Source organism: Pagrus pagrus (assembly GCF_965226575.1).
Source record: "Pagrus pagrus genome assembly, chromosome: 19".
NCBI lineage: Eukaryota > Metazoa > Chordata > Actinopteri > Spariformes > Sparidae > Pagrus > Pagrus pagrus.
In genome coordinates, this window is record NC_140203.1 from 11,190,999 (window position 1) to 11,209,398 (window position 18,400).

Here is an 18,400-nt window from a genome sequence, read left to right on the forward strand (position 1 = left end):
ACTCAAGAACAAGTACAGTTACATTACCGCAATATTACTCAATTACAAGTAAAACTATGGGTATTAAAATAATGCCTAAAGGTGCAATACATGCTGTTAACTTTTCATCAATCCATGGCTGTAGCTACTGTTAGCTTGTTAGCTCAGTTAGCCATGCAACTAGCCAGACTACAAGGGGAGGGTTGTTGTCTATTCTGCTCGCACAAGAGCTTTGGACCACTGGGAGAAAGAGGTTTTCAGGCTCGGGGCTAGCTGGTTAGGATGCTAACTTCAGTAGATATGTGTTCAACGCAATACATAGTTATTATTTCTTTACATTCTGTTGATAATGTGTGTTAATATTTGAATGTTTTGAACTAAAATGGTTACATATTGCATATCCAAGTAAAACTACACAGTATTCTTCTCAAACACTATACACTCAGAGTATTAGTTACTTTTTAACTGTTTATATTTTATGCATTATCAATAGCAGGTATTCAATCAAAGCGGTTTCTGTTCCGCCAAATCTTCAGTCTAAATGTCTCCCGAATTCAATACTGTTCTGTTCAGTGGTCATGATCACCTCTCCAAATCTGCGCCTGCAGCAGTGTTTTGTGTTTTGTGTCCGTATGTCAGGGTTTTCATTGGCTTGTATGTGAATGGATAGCCTTATCGCAAATTGATAATTCTAAGTGCCGTATCGTAGGCAACTGGATGTGTTTCAGTTTCTTGAAGGTGTTCCACCTCTCATCCAAGAGGCTTATTCAGTTCCAACTATCTGGAGAGGAGCTGCAGGCGTTTATACTCTGTGTGGGAGTGTACTTACAGAGTCGTTAAAGACACGTGTGAGCTCGGTGTTTCAGTCGTTAGGGGCACTTGTGGGTTGTTGACTTAATCGGCCTTCATGTGGGTTGCTAGGCCTAGGTGAGCCCAGGTGTGAATGGTTGTTAAGCTGTCTGGGGAGGGAACTTAGTACTGCATTGTAGGTAGGCGATAAGTAATGTCCTAAACCACGTCCAATTGCCTTGATTGATACAGCACTTAGAATTAACAGGACTTGCCTTTAGAAAAAGATTCACAACTTGGGATATCACAAGTCCAGTGACAACGACTAGTTGTGCTACTGATAGCATTTGGAATACACTTGTTTTACTCATCTGGATGCCACTATTATGTGTAGAAAATGTATAACAAATTATATATTTAACACACTTATTTACATCCCTCTGTGAATCATATTTAGATGTAAACTTCAGTGCAAAAGCGGTTTTCTCCTGGCATATTTACAAGTACAGGGTTACTGGAGGCTTCCAGTGCCAGGCTTTTGACAGCATGGGGCGGGCCTGGGTTGTAAAGTAATTAAATTGATGAGGCATCTCAATTGCTGGAGGACGGTTTGGCGAGTCATTAAGAGCTCGGACGGGGCTATAAATCGACTGGTCTTTTCGCTGTTTGTGTCGTCCAAAGACAAACACTGACACGGCAGTTTTCTTGTTTTCTTTCTTTCTCCTTATCTGCCTGGAAGCAAAGAAAGGATTTATTCCACTCTTAACAGAAATCTCTATTTGCTATATTCCTGAAAACCCTCTGAGTGAATCTGGTCTTACGTTTCTGTAGACCCTTATCATAAATCCATCTGTTCACAACTGATGAATAACATTTCTGACACTGTTGTCGAGTGACAATTGACACCTCCAGTGATTGACTTTATAGGGCCCCTATGTAGTGCTTGTTACATTTTCACCAAGACGCCTTTTAATCTCAGTTTTTATAAATAGATAAAGTTTATTTTGCCCTCTGCAACTCATCCCCCGCGATTTACCTCCTGCTGTGTTACCATGACGATGGCTCCATATTAATAAACCTGAGTCATATTCCCCATCATTCATCAGAACCAAGACAATTTCCACCCTTGACATATTTAGTAGCTCGTGGCTGTTTTTTATGTCTAAGATGTGTTTTTTAGTTTACATATAGTGCTAATTGCATTTTGCCCTAAACGTGTTGACAGTATGTTTTCATCATTTTGTTGCTGATGATATGACTACACCCTATAACAACCCTAGGTCTCTGCACTCGTTCTTCTGCTGTGCCATCCAAGCACGAGCAATATGGATGATTTTGTTAAAAAATATGCATAACGACGATGGTGCACTGTGTCACTCTCTCCTGCATTGCACAATTTAACATGGCCTCCACTGAATCCTCGTATTTTATGCATCTCATGCCTCTTTCTGTCTGTTTTGTGACATTTAACGGCTGCAAAGCAGGAATTCATTCTCCAAATAAAGAATAACATTAGGGACAGAATTTAACTTTCTAATAAATACAACATTAAGATGTATAAATGCTGGGATATTTAATTAAATTTTATTCAGTTCGTGCTTCCACTTTTTATGCTATCATTTAAGAATTGTGGCTAATTAGACATTTTTTATTTTCAGTATATTTGCATATATTTAAGCAAAAAGCTTTCACGTGGGGCATTGTTGTATTAGAATAGCTGATAACAATAAGCAATTTTACAATTCCAACCATGTTTCATGTATTTCCGTGTTTGAATTTGCAACCTATACGAGGCTCGAGACTAAACTTGAACAGGCAGCTTCCCATGTTAAACCTATACTGAGATGTATCCTTATTAAACCCAAAGGTGAACAGTAGTAGACAGTGGAGAGAGCATGTATAAAATATGAATGAGTCTGTGCTAATAAGGTTTGGATTGTATGTCAAATTCTTTCCCACATCAAGCCCCCAGGGGCAAACACACAAATACAGTGTCTTTTCTTCAGCCAACAGCTGACCATCGTGGCAGGAAGAACCATATCAAAAAACCCCGCTAAATTAGCACCATAAGAAAAGAAATGTAAGAGAACGCACACACTCATGTTCAACTCCTATTTTCAGAAAGTATGAGTGTTTTATAAAATATTAGCGAAAATGATCCAGAACAGTCTTACGCCTCCGTGTGCAGCTGATTAATACGACAACAAAGAGACTGACAAAGCCTCCTAGTCTTCAAAGATTAACTCCGAGGATCACAGACAGTTGTATTATTTTTCTCTTTTGACTCTTTTGGGTTGGTGTTATTTTAACCACCCTTGTCAGAGTGGGTGCTAACATGGAGCGGCGACATGCCACATGGCAGGCTTAAAATCCATTATCAGAGTCAGTCTCTCAAGGCTGTCTTCTGCTCTTAAGACAGTTGAAATGCATTTTGCAAAGAAATAAATTCCAGTCAGAGTCGGTGCTGAAGTTTTGGATACATTGCTTATTCAATTTTTTTGCCTTTGTTCCCTTTCTGCTGCTGCTGAGCCACAGAGGATGACAGGTGGTTTATTCTTGCGCTCGCTAACCTCAGCTTATAACAACAGCTGTTGTAAGTGCAGGTTAGCAGTTTTAGACAGGTAATGTTTTTGTGCCGTCGCCTTCCTTTTTCACCGCTGGGCTCATCAAACACCAGTTGCTCATGTTATACATTACAGTCGCAATGCGCTAGATAAAACTGTAAAACAGTAAAACTGTGTGAAAATAAATAAAGCTACTTCAAAAAACAGCTCATTTAGCTGTTTAGACCATTTCTCAAGACTGTAGGTGTGGCAGATCATGAGTGACATCTCCCTTGTGTTTTTTTTTTCCCCTCATCCAAAAGTTCGAAAACTTTAAATGTAGTCTTATGATGGACTAAAATGTCAATTACATGACGACATGATTATTATGTCAATGATTATCAACTTATGTTACCACTCTACATATTGGGGACAACAGGGACATGCAATATCTGGAGAGGGAGAGAGGGTAGAGCTCCAGCTCAAGACTTATTTTTTTTGCTATTTCGCATTCTGGGCAAAATTATTGAACCGGTCTAGGAACTAGCACTGCACATGGGGTAGTTTTTGTGTCTGACTCTAATGCGACAAAATGGAGGGTTGAAACAGTTGGAAATAAAACGCGTTGTCATCTTCATCCAGTGACAGCGCAAATGAGCATGTACTCAAACACTTGGTGGTTTAGCAATTAGCTCTCAAGCAGACAACAGTGCCTAAAAGTGGGTGATGTTACATCTGAGTTTAATCCAGTGACTAAGGGCATTCCTCATGGTTTCATCTTAGGTCCCCTTATTATTTAACATTGTATATTAATAAAATCTGCACATCCATCAATACATGTAATTTACATTTTGTATGCAGATGATACTGTTTTATACAGTTAGGGAAAACTCTATTGGCAAATCACACAAAATGACAATTACTAAATAATGTTGTAACTACTTTTTTAATACTTTTTAAATGCTTACTGTTATGGACAGAATACCATATAACACTTAAATAAAAAGTTATTGCGGAGTCGGGTATCTTGTTACTTTCATCAGGAAGTCTCACTGAGAATGTCAGATAATTATGTTAAATGTCTCAAAGTGGAGTAACTGATTTCATTTTGTTGTTACTCTTCCATTCGTGATTAGCATTTTAAAACATGCCGTACCACTAAATTAAAAATTCGAGTTCTGTGCCCTGACGTATTTTAATGGCAAGCCTAGACATGGTCAGAGGACAGAGGCAATGAGACAAGTAGAGCCGTACTGTTACATAAAGCAGAAGAGATACTATAAATACTATAAAGATCAAAATGCTGGGAACACGATATGCATCTTATCAGGAGGCTCCTTTGCTTTCCATTTTTGTATCTCAAGCTCAAGCAGAAAAAAACTTGCAAGTAATTTACCATAGTTTGTACAGTATATCTTTCTTCCATGAATCTCTCTTCTTCATATGACCACGAAAAACTCTCTGAAGTCACACAAGGTCCCTGTCTGTCGTGTTGAATGTAAATTGCCAGAACAGAAATTCAGAGGCCACTTTTAACTATGTTGCAACACGACAGCAGAGAAGTGTGGAGAAGTGCATCGGGCAGATGTGGGTTGTCTGAACAGCAACACTCTAGCATTCACCCAGCGGTGCGGAATGAATGGTCAAATTTCTCGTTGAACCTGTGGTCAATGTGCCGTGTCATCCACTGTGTTTGTGTGAGAAGGGGGTATTACTGATGCACTCGGCAAATTCTCCTGGGGCTGCTTGGTGAAGTTCAAAACTCTGTAAACATGGGTTTTTCTGGTAGCTCGCAGTTTTTTAAAGCTTAAGTTTGACAACTGTAGCACACTGTTGTTTTTGTGCTGTTAGGGAATGGTGTAATGTTTGTCTTTATGGCATGTTGTTGTATCCTGCTCCAGTATCCGTCTTCCTAATGGAAGTACTCAGAGGCTGAGCAGATGGTGGGATATTACTGGAATATCGTTCATCAGTTGATGTTCCTTTCGGGACATCTCTGGTAAAGTTGCTTGAACGCAGCATTGGCAGAGATGTATGTTTTAACGTTGGCCACCAATCCGAAAGTTTAAATTTGGCCCGTCAAACTCCGGTAGTTTATAACCGTTTAGCGAAGACAGATACTGTTGTCTCCAATCTCATTTTAAGGCGCTTGCACACTCTCTCAAAATTCAAGAGTTTATTAAAATGTGTGACACACTCCAAAAGTCAGGAATTAAATGATGAGTTGTCAGTGTGGAGCCAGATTTCTGCTTGGTTGCCTCTGGTTTGCATAAAGAGTCAGCAGGGAGGAAAAAATGAAAACTCCACCCAAACAAAAGTTTTGTGCAAACCCACATCCCCTAATCCCTCTACCCACAATCCACTGGATGTCCCCACAGTGGTGTGTTCCTAAGAACTGAGCATTATGACTCCCTTTGCTCTGCTGCGCAGCACAGCTCAGTTTACCTCATTACCATTGAATTTCAATGCTGCATGGTTTAAAGCAAATTCTAATAATTCTTTCATCCTTACAGTGTGGCACTGTTGGTTAAATGCCGGATCAAGTGTGTCATTTAGTGTACCGCAGAGATCCCAATAACACTGCTGAAGCCAGGGGTGGAAGTTAAGAGCTGTGCACAATGGAATACAGTTCAGTAGGGCCTTTAGGGGGAAATATTAGCAAGTGTGTGCAGCATAATAGTAAAACTCAGACACATCATTTTTATACGTTCACTTTATCTAGTCTAATATGCACTATCACTGAAGCAGTAAGCTGACATCTGCAGCAGTGCTTTGGTTTTATACCATAAATGCTGTGCATAAATGCATCAGAATCTACTAGTTAAACAGAACACTCGCAGTCATACTGGGTTCAATATTTCAAATGTTATTTGACAAGATAAGTTTTTGAATTTGAACCATTTTAGTTAATTCAACATGGCACCGGTCCAAACCCGAGCAAACATAGAACGGATTAAGAAAGATTATTAAATCATTTCCAACTAACAGGTTAGATACCCAGCGAAAGATTAGCTTTTCAATTTCCTTTCCCTTCTTGTAATTTAATAAACATAGGTGGATAGATGGTATCTGTTTTTTTTCTTTGTGGCAAGACTGAGATATGAAGAGGAGCAGAAAATATTTATTGCTCACCTGTTACAGTAAACTGTCGTATATCGTTGCTATTTTTGTAATAACCTCTCTCTCTCTCTACATATATAAACTGTATATATATGACTCAATATGTTAATTTTGACAATGTCATGGTTTGGGTTTTTGGTTTAGTTATTGTTTCCTGTTTTATTTTATCCTCATGTGTCGTGTTGTGTTGTTTTCCCTCCCTTGTGATTGTCCTGATTAGTTTCACTTGTCCCTGATTATCCTCCTGTGTCTTTGGTCCAATAATTCCCTCCTCTCTTTGTCTGTTTTCCCGCCATGTTCCCTCCTCACCTGTGTTAACTTAGTTATCACTCCCTGTGTGTTTAAGTCCCTGTCTCTCAGTTTATGTGTTCTGTTTCCCAACATCAGTCCTGTGTTCCTCGTGTTCCTGCCTGTCTACCCAGTGCTTCTTGGGTTTGTACTTGATTTAGATTTAGTATTTTTGCACTTCTTTAGTCCTGTGATTTGCCCCTGCCTGCTTCTTGTTTTGGATTCTGGTCTGAACTCCAGCTTTGTGTTTGAAGCTCACCTTTCATTCTTCTCCACCTGCCTGCCTTCTGAGTGTGTTGCATTTGGGTTCACCTTCTCTGCTCCGGCGTTACAGACAACGCTACTAAAACTAAGCATTTGTCCAGTAAAAGTGTTATGTGCTATGTTTTCTTTCCTGACATAAATAAACGGCGCTCATGGCCTTCATCATCAGAGAAAAGGAAAATAACAGCAGCTCTTAAATGCCTCTGGCAGCAGAGTCTTGTGGAGTCTCTGGGCAAAGCTATGCTTCACACTTACAGTCATCTATTGTATTGTCACCAATATAGAAGGTGGAGGAGAAATGGAGACAACATGGCCGTTACTGTAGCGTTAAATGGACTTGAATGGATTTGCTGAGCACATAAATGCAGATTTGATTCTCACTGTGTCGAGATGAGAAGATGAACACTCAAGATGGAATCATCCTGTTAGAAACTGGAGCCGGTGTGACATGGAACAAGGCGCAATGTTTCTATCCATCCATATGCAGCATTCTGTATGTTTGCATGAACCATCTGCACAAAAAATAAGAGGATCACGATCAAAACTGACAAACTGAATCAATCTTAAATAGCGTCTATTTTTTGCGTTTGGGCGACACCGTTCCCCACAGCGAAGAGATGACTGCGAAGATGAAGTATGAATTCGCATGAATATGAGGAACAAACAGCTGGGTGGAGACTTGGTATTTCTCACCGGGGACTGGATTGCACCCTCGCATGTTTTTTTGCTCTTGCAGCAATAAAACTGTTGTGCCTAATTCAACCCATCTGAGCGGCAGTGGAGCTGCAGGGCATGCATCTCTGCCACCTCCAAACCAGATTAGGCTGTCAAATATGCTTTTAGAGTATTTGATTTTTTTTCCTCCCCGCACCTGTCAGGGTGATTAAGAGCCGTGCTGTTTCAAATACTTTTTTGGTACGCTGTATGAGACGAGATGTTTTTTCCATATATTTTTCCACTGAAACGCGTCTCTCTACTCTTTGCTGCTGTTAATTCCAAAGGTCTCTCTGGGACTGTGTATAAATCCTTGATCACTGACTGTTGACACTTTTCTCACCATCTCTTTTTTTTCCCTCTGAAATGTGTGATGTGCGAACATCTGGCATCCTAATTTTGACAAGATCATTAAGAGGCAGAGTTCTCAATAGATTATGCTCAGTTCCTGATTAAAGTGAGGACACTAATGGCCAATTAGGAAAATGAATAGCAGTCATTCAGAGCGGGTGAGCTTTAATTCGCAGGGGCAGTATACATGTATAATGTGTAGGGGGATGTATGTGCAGTTATCATGCATACTTAGGTTTTTTTTCATTTGTCTTTGATTTCTTTAAACCTGCTTACGTGGTATTTTTAATCACTCAAGTACATAGAGGAGTGAAATACAATCTCTCTGGCACTTAATGGTGTCATAAAATTCTCATTTGTAATTGGCCCCTGAGAATACACAGTCAGCCATCGGAGTTTTATGCTGCTGTCATATGCCTAAACTTAGAGATACAGCAGACACGCAGGTGTGAAAGAGAGAAATGATAACATGTAAACAGCCAATCCATCATATTTAATGTAACAGTTCAAGGTATTCATTATATTTGAATGGACTTGCACATTTGCAGGCACAGAGAATGTGCTCGTTTTCTCACTTCTTTTTAAATATTTAATATATTCAATTATATGTTATAACTCATTTGTCTTGTGTTTCTGAAGGTATTTGTAATTAGTGATCAGCTGCCAAGCTGTAATTATAACAGCAACACTGCAGTCAATAAAGTTGCCCTGTGTTTCTCGAAGTGTTAGGCTATATGGCTCACTCGCAGAGTCACTGCAGAGGAACTGACTGAAAGCGTTTATCTGAAATGCAAATTCAACCCCTTCCCGGCTCTTTTGTCTCTGGAGAGTTGTCCGAGCAGAAAGAGCAAGTAGCTGGTGGGCAGCGCTAATGGCTAACCTTAAGTCCTTTAATTCAACCGTGGACTGCTGAATGACAATTCTGAATTACAGACACCTATTCCCACAGCTCCGCCACAGCGTGATGAATGGCCCCAATCTCATTCTGGTGAGGAAGTAAGCGTTACATTCATGAGATACAGTAAATGGATCTGATACTAGACAGCTTCCCATTGAATGTTGAACATATGGGACTCTGTCCAGACCGCACGTGTGAACAATGCACAGCGCTGATTGCACATTTATCCTTTTTCAGTGTTTGGCAGCAGTTTCTCCAAAAGAGAGATCAAAAAGGCTATCGCTCAATTTGTTTTGTGGGGCTTGAAAAACGTCTACGTCCCAGAGAGAGCTGACGTAAACTCATTTCTGGATTCATTTGGATCCTTTGTGTGAAAACTGCATTCGTTCAATCTCATGAGATAGTGATCTTAATATGGTATCGTGATCCTGCCATTAGGAGAAGGCTAATTATGAGAAAGAAATCTCATAATTAGTAGAAAAGAACAAGTTGATTACTGTTAGTTGAGTCAGTGCTGGTGGTGGATTGAAAATCATGCTGTTCTAAATGAAACAAATGTTTGACATTTTTGCCCGAAAAATTAATATGGTAACAAAATATATGGCAGTAATCAATTTATCAACTAACCAGCTGTACATCAGATAGGCCCCTTGACCTTTCACCCCTCCTTTGACAACATCCAAGACAGCATACATATATTTCCTTAATTGCTTTGACATTTGTTTGTGTATAAACATCCTTGAGGTGAAAATTAAAGTCTGAGATGAGCGTGAGGGTCTTCCAAAAGTCGACACACATAATTTATTAAGCTTAAGGTGGCATCCTGAGCTCATCTACCTCTTCTTCACTCTCCAGCTTGTTTTCTTGGCTGCATGAGAGCATCCGAAGCTTTGGATGTTTTCAGACGCAGTGGTGTGCTTTCCAGTTTCACATTTTATTGCTGATGAGACGTTCCCAAAATAAATGGAGAAAGCATAAGACAACATGCTCGACACAAGTTTTGAGCACCCATCCTCAAAGAAATTTCACTGACACCAGAGTTTGTATAATTTATCTTTCCGAAAAGCTGTTTCACAGTATTTAAACAGGCCGTCCTCACTGCCAGTGCATCGAATACTGCAGCCTGGTGAGTAGCCCTGTGTTTCTAAGATTGACACTGTAGGTAACCCTCTAACGTCACTTCTTGAAGCGCCCCTTTAGTGCAGTAGCATAAAGAGCTAGAAAGTCTGAGTCGGGGGATGGCTGGGTGGTTGGGTGGGTCATTCACAGAACTTTCCCACTGGAGAGCAGGGTTACTGTTATTTTGAAAGTCCAATCGGGGGTTATATATTAGGTATTGTTGCTAAATGATTGTAGGACCTTTATTTTGAAAATCTAACCAGATGTTGATGACCATGGAGCTATTCATGTTCCAAACAGGGTAGGTGTGAAGCACCTAGCAGTTTGAAGGTAAAGGCCACTGACCAAGCTGCCGAATTTGACTGGGAGTGAGAACGTGTTGATTTAAAAGGTTGTAAAGTTGTGGGTTTTTTTTTCCTTCGCTGCTGTAACTTTAAAGTTATTGGCTCAAAGAGCTGGATTTATACTGGAACTAAAATCTAGGCTACCATCCCTATTTCTCTTGCCCTGGCTTCTGTTAACAGTCTCACGCTCTTCTAAACATCGTTGAGCTCCGTCTCAATCCTCTCGTTGTATCTCAGTTTGGCTCGTTTTATCCCTGACATGATTTCTCTCCCTAATTTCCCCATCCTGCATTACATAACCTTTATTGAAAACCACCAAATGAGGCCTTTAATTGCTTTTGTGCCCGAAGGTTTGTTCCAAAGGATCTTGGTTTGTTTACTGCTGATCTCAGGGACCTTGCAGAACACAATGTTCTGACATTCAGGATCAGTTAGCTGGGTTATACTTTTAGAGGAGGGTTTCAACACTGTCCAGTCAAAACGGTGCTGAAGGGCGAGAAAAACAATTTTCACCCAGATATTTTTCCATGTTTTTACCCTCCAGCACAGTCTGTGTAAAAATAACATTGTCATTAGTGTGAGTGGAGGTTCCACTCCTGAGCCTTTATTTTGATGGTGTACATGACATGTGAGATATGATGTGTGTACTATTAATCACTGACCCCGTCACAAAGTAAAATGCTCGGGGGTATGATGAGATGGACTGCAGATGTTGACAATCTGCAAATACGAAGCCAGCAGCAGATTAACTGTTGGCTTTAGGGTGTGTGCACCATCTATACTTTAAAGTGATAAATGGCTGTGGGAGATTAAAGGGAGATGCTCAACGCCTCTATGTCCAGGAGGCAGAGAAGTTCACTTACAGTTATGTTACTGAACCTGCAAGAACATACTCCCGTTCTACTGATCTTACCCAATCCAGTAAATAGGGCTGAAAATGGGAAGTCTTTGGTCTGTATGTCAGTAAGTCAGGTTTTCATAAATAGCAAGACACAGGCTAACCTATTCTCAATATGTCTGGATGTGTTTGACCACTGTCAGCAGGGGAAACACATATTCTAACATTTATGTCACCTATCTATTTTGTAGAGAAAATAATAAAGTTTAACCGTCTGAACTTTGAGCAACAGTGGGCCTGTTTCTATTTTTACACATATCATAAATACATCAGCACCTACATACGACCGTTTTGTACTACACATTATCAGACCTCACACACCCACACCGTACATACTGTAAGGAATCGCATATGACTAAGAGGAGCTGTCAGTGGAAGTGGTGAACACTGCTCCACAAACTGTGAAATAATCTCTCTTACAGCGCTCATTTTAAACCAACAGAACCGTTACGTCAATACCCACAAAGAAGAAATTACAGCTCGGAGAAAAGTGATGTGTTGGTTGTTAAAGGCGACACATTTTCAGCATGTGGCTGATGCCTGAGTGTGTTAATTAATTGTTGGATTACAGCCCCAGCAGACAAAACCCATTAAATATTCAAAGATGAGCATTTTTCCATAATGACAATCAACTGTTCATGGTATCAATTACTGTATATGCACCCATCTCTACCATTCAAGGGAATAGTAAATAACCGCTGTTTTCCACCATCTAATGTCTCGCTCAGTTGGATACAATATTTAACATTACAGGCACAGTGGTGACAAAACCTCTTAAACTCAGATGAGTATGTGGCACACGCAGTTCTCATCCCTTCTTTATTTTATCTAAGACAGCATCGAAATAGCATCTTGATATCATTCTTTGACACTCAGGCCTCTATTTTTATGGTGGTAAACACACATCATTAGTATGGTAGATATGATGTGTATATAATATATACATTTAAACTAGCTAGATGAGTCTGATGAAGCGTCAACATGCTCTAGTCAGTGCCAATAAAATATCCTTGTTCGTATTTTTACAGGGTTAGTGTGTCTGTGCCATAAACACGTGGTTTATCTACAGTTTTAATTTATTCCTACTTATTAATGTTCATGTTTCAGTTGCTGTCATCTCGAGGCCTCCAGTACACACTTTCCTTTCAGAATTATGTCATTCTTTGTCAGTACCTGATATGATAACATAAAGAAAGTAGAAAAAGTCATGGGGTGTAAACATGATACTAAATAAAACAATGAAACAACACAGCAATAAAGTATTTAAAACATGTGAACATACATATGTAAGGTATAATGCCCGTCTCCAATGGTTCTGGCCTCCACATCGTCCATTAGATCCGGGTAATGGACACCTTGAAGGGCATTATCCCACTTATTCCTTGGTCACTTGCCAAAAAAAATGGAAACTTGAGGTTTAACATTCGTTTGTGTTAGCAACATTAACATTAGCTAGCTGTCTTTACCAACATTAACGTTAGCCAGCTAGCAGTAGCAATATGAGGTTGTGCCACAAACTGGCAACCGCAGGTGATTCGAACAACAGCTGTGCTGTGACATGAATTCAATGGTAGCCGGGAGATGGAACGCCAGATTTAGTGGCTAAAAGAGTCCTTTGGTTTAACTATTAGCCAGAAAGCTAACATTACGCTAGCAAGATGACAAGTCAATAACACCGCGTGTGGTTGACAACCATTTATAATTCTGTAAGTCACTAAACCCGATCTAAAAGAATATAGAAATCTTAGCATTGTTTATAATTAGAAATTATTGAACTTGAAAATAAATGTTGATAATGTTTCCCCATCAGCATTCTTTATTGCTAAGCTGAGCCAGCAGAGAAGTTCATCATCATCATCATCATCATCATCATCAAGTGTAACCTCCTCGGTTTAGTTGTGTAACGGTCTTTTGTTTACATCCAAGTTGGATAATGCAGCCCAAATCATGAACAGTAGGCTATTAACTCTACAAGTTATTAAAGTAAAATTTATTTTTTAATGGAGTCCAACTTTGTCATAAAATCCATCTGCTGTTGTTGCATTCATGCCTAATTAGTATTCCTTATGCTAGAGGAAATATAATTCATTAAAAAAATATACACTTCATAAATTAAACGCTGTACTGTAAATTAGCCAATCTGAAGTCATTGGACCTAGTGTTCCCACTCAGACGCCTGTGCAGGATGTGTGTGCTCAGGTGAATGATTTGTTTTTTTGCGGAGGTTCTGAGCTGATGACAGACTGTAACTGAAAGTCTAAATGTTTCCCTTTATTAAAAGCTTGTGATATCAGTGACTTACTGCCGGGTCACAGACCTAACTTTTAATCAATCCAACCTTTACCACTCTCTTGACCAAGTTCGAGTGCTCTCAAATGTCATTTCAAGGCTCTGAGAGTGAAATTGATATTCTTGCTCCTGTTTGATTTCTTAAAGCCCTCCATGTTTTCTGAACCCTATCAAACAAGATAATTGCCATCTTTTATTCTTCTTTCTTTGAGTCTCTCTCTCTCTCAATGTTCTCAAAATCCCACTGCCCACTGCTCCACTCTCATCTTTGCCATATTACTATCTTTGTCTCCTCAGAAATGACTGATCCTGATTAAAATGCACATGCTGACCTCTGCGCCTGACTCTCTGCTTCCCTCTCCCTAATTTATGCCTTCCTCCTCACCCTCTCTCTTCATCTCTCTCCCACCACCTCCCCTTCTCTCTCCCTCTCTCCTTTCTTGCAGTGTCCTGAGGGGCTGAGGCCAATGAAGGATGGCTCAGGTTGCTATGACTACTCCAGGGGCATTGACTGCACGGATGGCTTCAATGGAGGCTGCGAACAGCTGTGTCTCCAGCAGCTCGTGCCCCTCGAAGATGACCCCAGTTCCAGCAACGTGCTCATGTTTTGCGGGTGAGAATAACTCTGTGAAAGATTTGAAGGGTGTCTGCGGGCAGGAAATAATGCTTCCTCGCGAAATAAGCTTCATGAGTGATATTCAAATAAGACTTTCTTCCTCAGGCAAATACTCACATGAAGGAAATGAGATATGCACATAGGAAATAACCAGCACAGCTTCACAATCACCGAATCACATCTGGATGAAAAGACATCAAGATTACATATTAAAAAAGCATTGTAACCTCTCTGTTAGGGTACCCATAGTTACCATTAACTCGTTGCTTATTAGCATGCATATTAGTAGCATACTGGTTCTAGATCGGTCATTATAAAGCACTTATTTTTCTCCATCCTAAATTGAGGTCTTGCTCATAACTAATTCACTCGTAGTTTGACACTTATTAACCCACACAGGTTCTACTTGTGAATAAGTTATGAGAAAGACCTCACTTTAGAAATGGGGAACATATTTTGAGTTAGAAAGACTTAGTTTAGAGTTATTTGGACACGGTTATATAAGAATAGACCATATTAATGAAGTGATATTAAGGGAGAATGACTATTCTTGTGCAACTACCACCTTAAAAGGCCCATGAGCAGAGCGCATTAAGATTTTAATTAATTTACTTACCTAATAAGCAGTAATGAGGAGATTATTGAGGGAAAACTCTTATTTAAGAGGCCTAGTAGTTGTAGAATGTGGTCATCTGGAATAAGGCATTAATAAGTGCTTTATTATGATTAGTAGAGAGCCCATATGTTACTAATATGCATGCTAATAAGCAACTACATATTGGTCGATGTGTGTTCCCTAATATAAAGTGTTACCAAAAACGATTGTTTAAAATAAATGTATCCTATCCAGAGATGTTTTACAATATCATCTAGTCCTCCAGTCACAATTGTGCAGTATTTTCTGCCCAACTCTGAGGGTAAGCTGATATAAATTCTCTCACATATACCTGCATATAGTTTAAATAGTGCAGCTACTATTAAACTGAGTAAACATTTAAAATAAAATAAAAAATGACCTTAAACTAATAAGCTCGCTGTGGAAACTCACCGAAACTAAACGGATTTCAAAACAAATATGAATGAAACGAAAATGAAAAGTACTGAAAAATACAAAACTATAATAACCCAGGGTATCACATTTGTCTGCATAGAAGCTTGAACTTTTTAATAAAGCTAATTAAAAGCTGAGTCAGGGACCCAAAAGCAAGACACAGGCAGGCAAGTGAAAAAGCTAAAGGCAAACTTTATTCACAAAGCTTTAATCCAAAATATCAAAATGCAGGCAACCAAACAGCGGGGGACCAAAAACTGGCAACAAAAGGGCAGGGAACAAAACCAGGTTAAAGAGAGTCCAAGAAAAACTAAACAGTAAGAACAAACCAGAGCAGGTTTAAACACGGTATCAGGGATACAGGAGACATAGACAAACCAACAAAGATTGAGGGAAAAACACAGGCTCAAATACACAGGAACTGATTAAGTAATGGCAAAAGGGCGGAGAAAAAAGACAAAGACAAGAAGTGGAGGGTAAAACCTGACACACAAGGATATTATCTTCAAAATCAAACAGGAAGCAACTAAACTAAATCCCAAAACCGTGACTTCAGGGATTAAACATGAAACCTGGACCATGCTGACTTTCCTTCCAGCACATTATAATGCTACACATTCACTCTATGGCTGCCCTTTTCCTCAACCCACACGTTCCCTTGAGCTGCTGCTGCACTGTATGGTGACTGTGGAATCTTTCTGAGCACCTTTCCTAGAACTACATTGTGTACATGGCATAAAAATCTCTAAGGAGTTCATTTGAAAAGAGTAACCGTAAGTTTTCTTTTGTTTTCTCTCATAATGGACCAAATGATTTGCTCTCAATCATGCTCCACACCGCTAAACCAACACTATCTTTTAGCCCCGATTCACCACGTAGGATAGATCAATTGTTTCAGGCTCTTGTTGTGTCATGTCTGTCAGCAGTGTTTCACAGCAGAAATCAAGGACCAGGCATCGTCTTCATACGTGCCATCTGCACCGCCTGCTTGTTCCTAACACCACTGCAACACACTTTCTTTTTTCTTCTAACATCTGTCGTCTTCGCGGGTGTCAAGCAGGTGTGTACCACGCAGCAGGGGAAAGGACCGCAACAGTTCAGTGATTTGAATGAGAAAATGATCATACACAGGCTCGCATGGGTAGCAGGTCCAAACTGAAGAAACTGAGATTCAGAGGTTATTGGGGATGGCACTGTTTACTTACAGTACTGTGTGAAGTTGGCTCATTTCCTCATGCGCTTACATACCATTGTTTTTTGTTTTTTTTGCAACCAATGGAGTCGCCCAGACTGCATCTTTAAGGCACTGCTGCACTGGCTTCACTTTTCAGACTCGGACACTCGGTCCACAATTTATGCTGTCTAGGGTCTCAGGGGCATCTGGCGGATGGATAGAGGCTGGCGAGTCTGGAGTGTTCCTAATAAATGCTCTGGGGAAGTGAGAAGTGTCTGGAGACAGAGGCAGTGAGGGACATAGAATAAAATAAAAACAACTGAGGCAGTCGTCGTGACAGTGGGTATTTCTACTTCAAGGCTGCAGTGTAAAAAAGTCTAAGAGCTTGGCAGAGTTGGAGATACTGATCTAGTGAGCAGATGCTGATCTAGTAAATTTAAGCATGCCAAGCTGAAAGTTGGTTAATCCATCTGAGATTGCTGACCGACGCAAAGAAAATATTAATATACTTGCAGCATCCGACGACTTGTGCATACCAACGATAATTGATTCTTTCTTTGATTGATTACTCCTGTTTGGGGTTGCAAATATCTGTAAAAATTGGATGCCGAAAATAAATAGATGACATTAAAGCAGCATACTGTTGACTGTCATGGCTGGCCTTGTTCTGTGGTGGAGTAAACAGTCCGTGTGCAGAAAGGAAATGATTTCGCCTTCATGCCACACTGCTCCACCAGGTCTGCTCAATTTTCAGAACAGCATTGCCAACAATGCCAGTGTCCTCCTTCCCACTGAGGTGCTGAGACCTGATCAGCCGCATGAGCCCAAACCTCAATGCCAGCCAACAGCAGCAGATATCAACCCTCTCAGTAAGGGAGGATTGTTCAGATAGATAAAGGAGATAGGATAATTGTGACAGGCTGAACGGTCTGCTGAATTCTGCACCACTGGTATCTGTTTCCAGCAGAGCGCTTGTGTCCACAATCTCGACAATGACAAGTGAACTGCTTCTCTAGTGCAAAAGACACTTTGGCCAAAGCTGCAACAATGAGAGCCAGATTGTACGAAAAGATAAGAATTTTAAACTACCACCCTTGCGTTGTTACTTTTACAAAGCCAGGATAAATTCTGGTGTTTTTATTTAGCAGGGTGGGTGGTGTCCATAGAGACATTGTAAGTGGTTGTTTTATGTTTAGTCATTAGACGAAAATGCATATTAGATTTAATCACATTTTAGTCATTTTACTGCTCAAGCAATTGCTTAATATGCCTACCTGGCCTTAGAGCGAAGAAATCACACGCAAATATCTTCCAAATACGTTGATGTGTCACACTTTGACTAGATAGTAACTGCACTGCCATGTACGGCGCTGCCATTTCGACAAGTGAAAACGGATCGAGCATAATTACAAGGTGCTTGGTCAAATATATAAATAAACCTTACAGCAGTAACGCATGATGCACATTTAGAGACACCTTTAGGAATTCATTTGGCCAACCCGACTGTTAAATTGTCCCAGACGAGTTGTAATGTTGATCGTAAAGCCTTGCATGTTTCACTCACAGGCTTTGAAGCTCGCAAACTGATGTTAGCTGACACGTTGACACAGCAAACTTTATCTTTGAAGCCATTCATTTATCATTTTGTGACAGCAAACTGAAACATTTTTTAGCAATGAGCCAGGCTGAGCCAGCGTGATTTGCTACCAAATTTGCCACACAGCCAACTTCCCAGTAACACTGTCTTAAAGGCGCACCATGTAACTTTGGAAAAGAAATTCCAACTGAGAAAGGTAACATTTACAATATTACCAAGGCAATAATACAAACTCAGAAATATTTATTTGTATTTACAGTATTTCCATATCTAAATTAACAAGTTCGTCAGTTGGTAATAAGGTCTCCATAACGTTGGTTGACCGTGCAATGGTGGCTTCTCAGAAGGGTCCTGCAAATATAAACA

The 18,400-nt window shown here is 40.0% G+C and overlaps 1 protein-coding gene across 3 annotated transcripts in view; it reads left to right on the forward strand.

Annotated features, from left to right (window-relative positions):
- The window catches only part of astn2 (astrotactin 2), a 306,993-nt gene that overhangs the window by 196,536 nt on the left and 92,057 nt on the right, over window positions 1-18,400 (forward strand). For all 3 annotated transcript variants that reach the window (XM_084384096.1, XM_084384097.1, XM_084384098.1), the window contains one exon: window positions 14,043-14,209. In XM_084384096.1, the coding sequence (XP_084240222.1) occupies window positions 14,043-14,209 (167 nt within the window). The remainder of the gene's footprint in view (window positions 1-14,042; window positions 14,210-18,400) is intronic.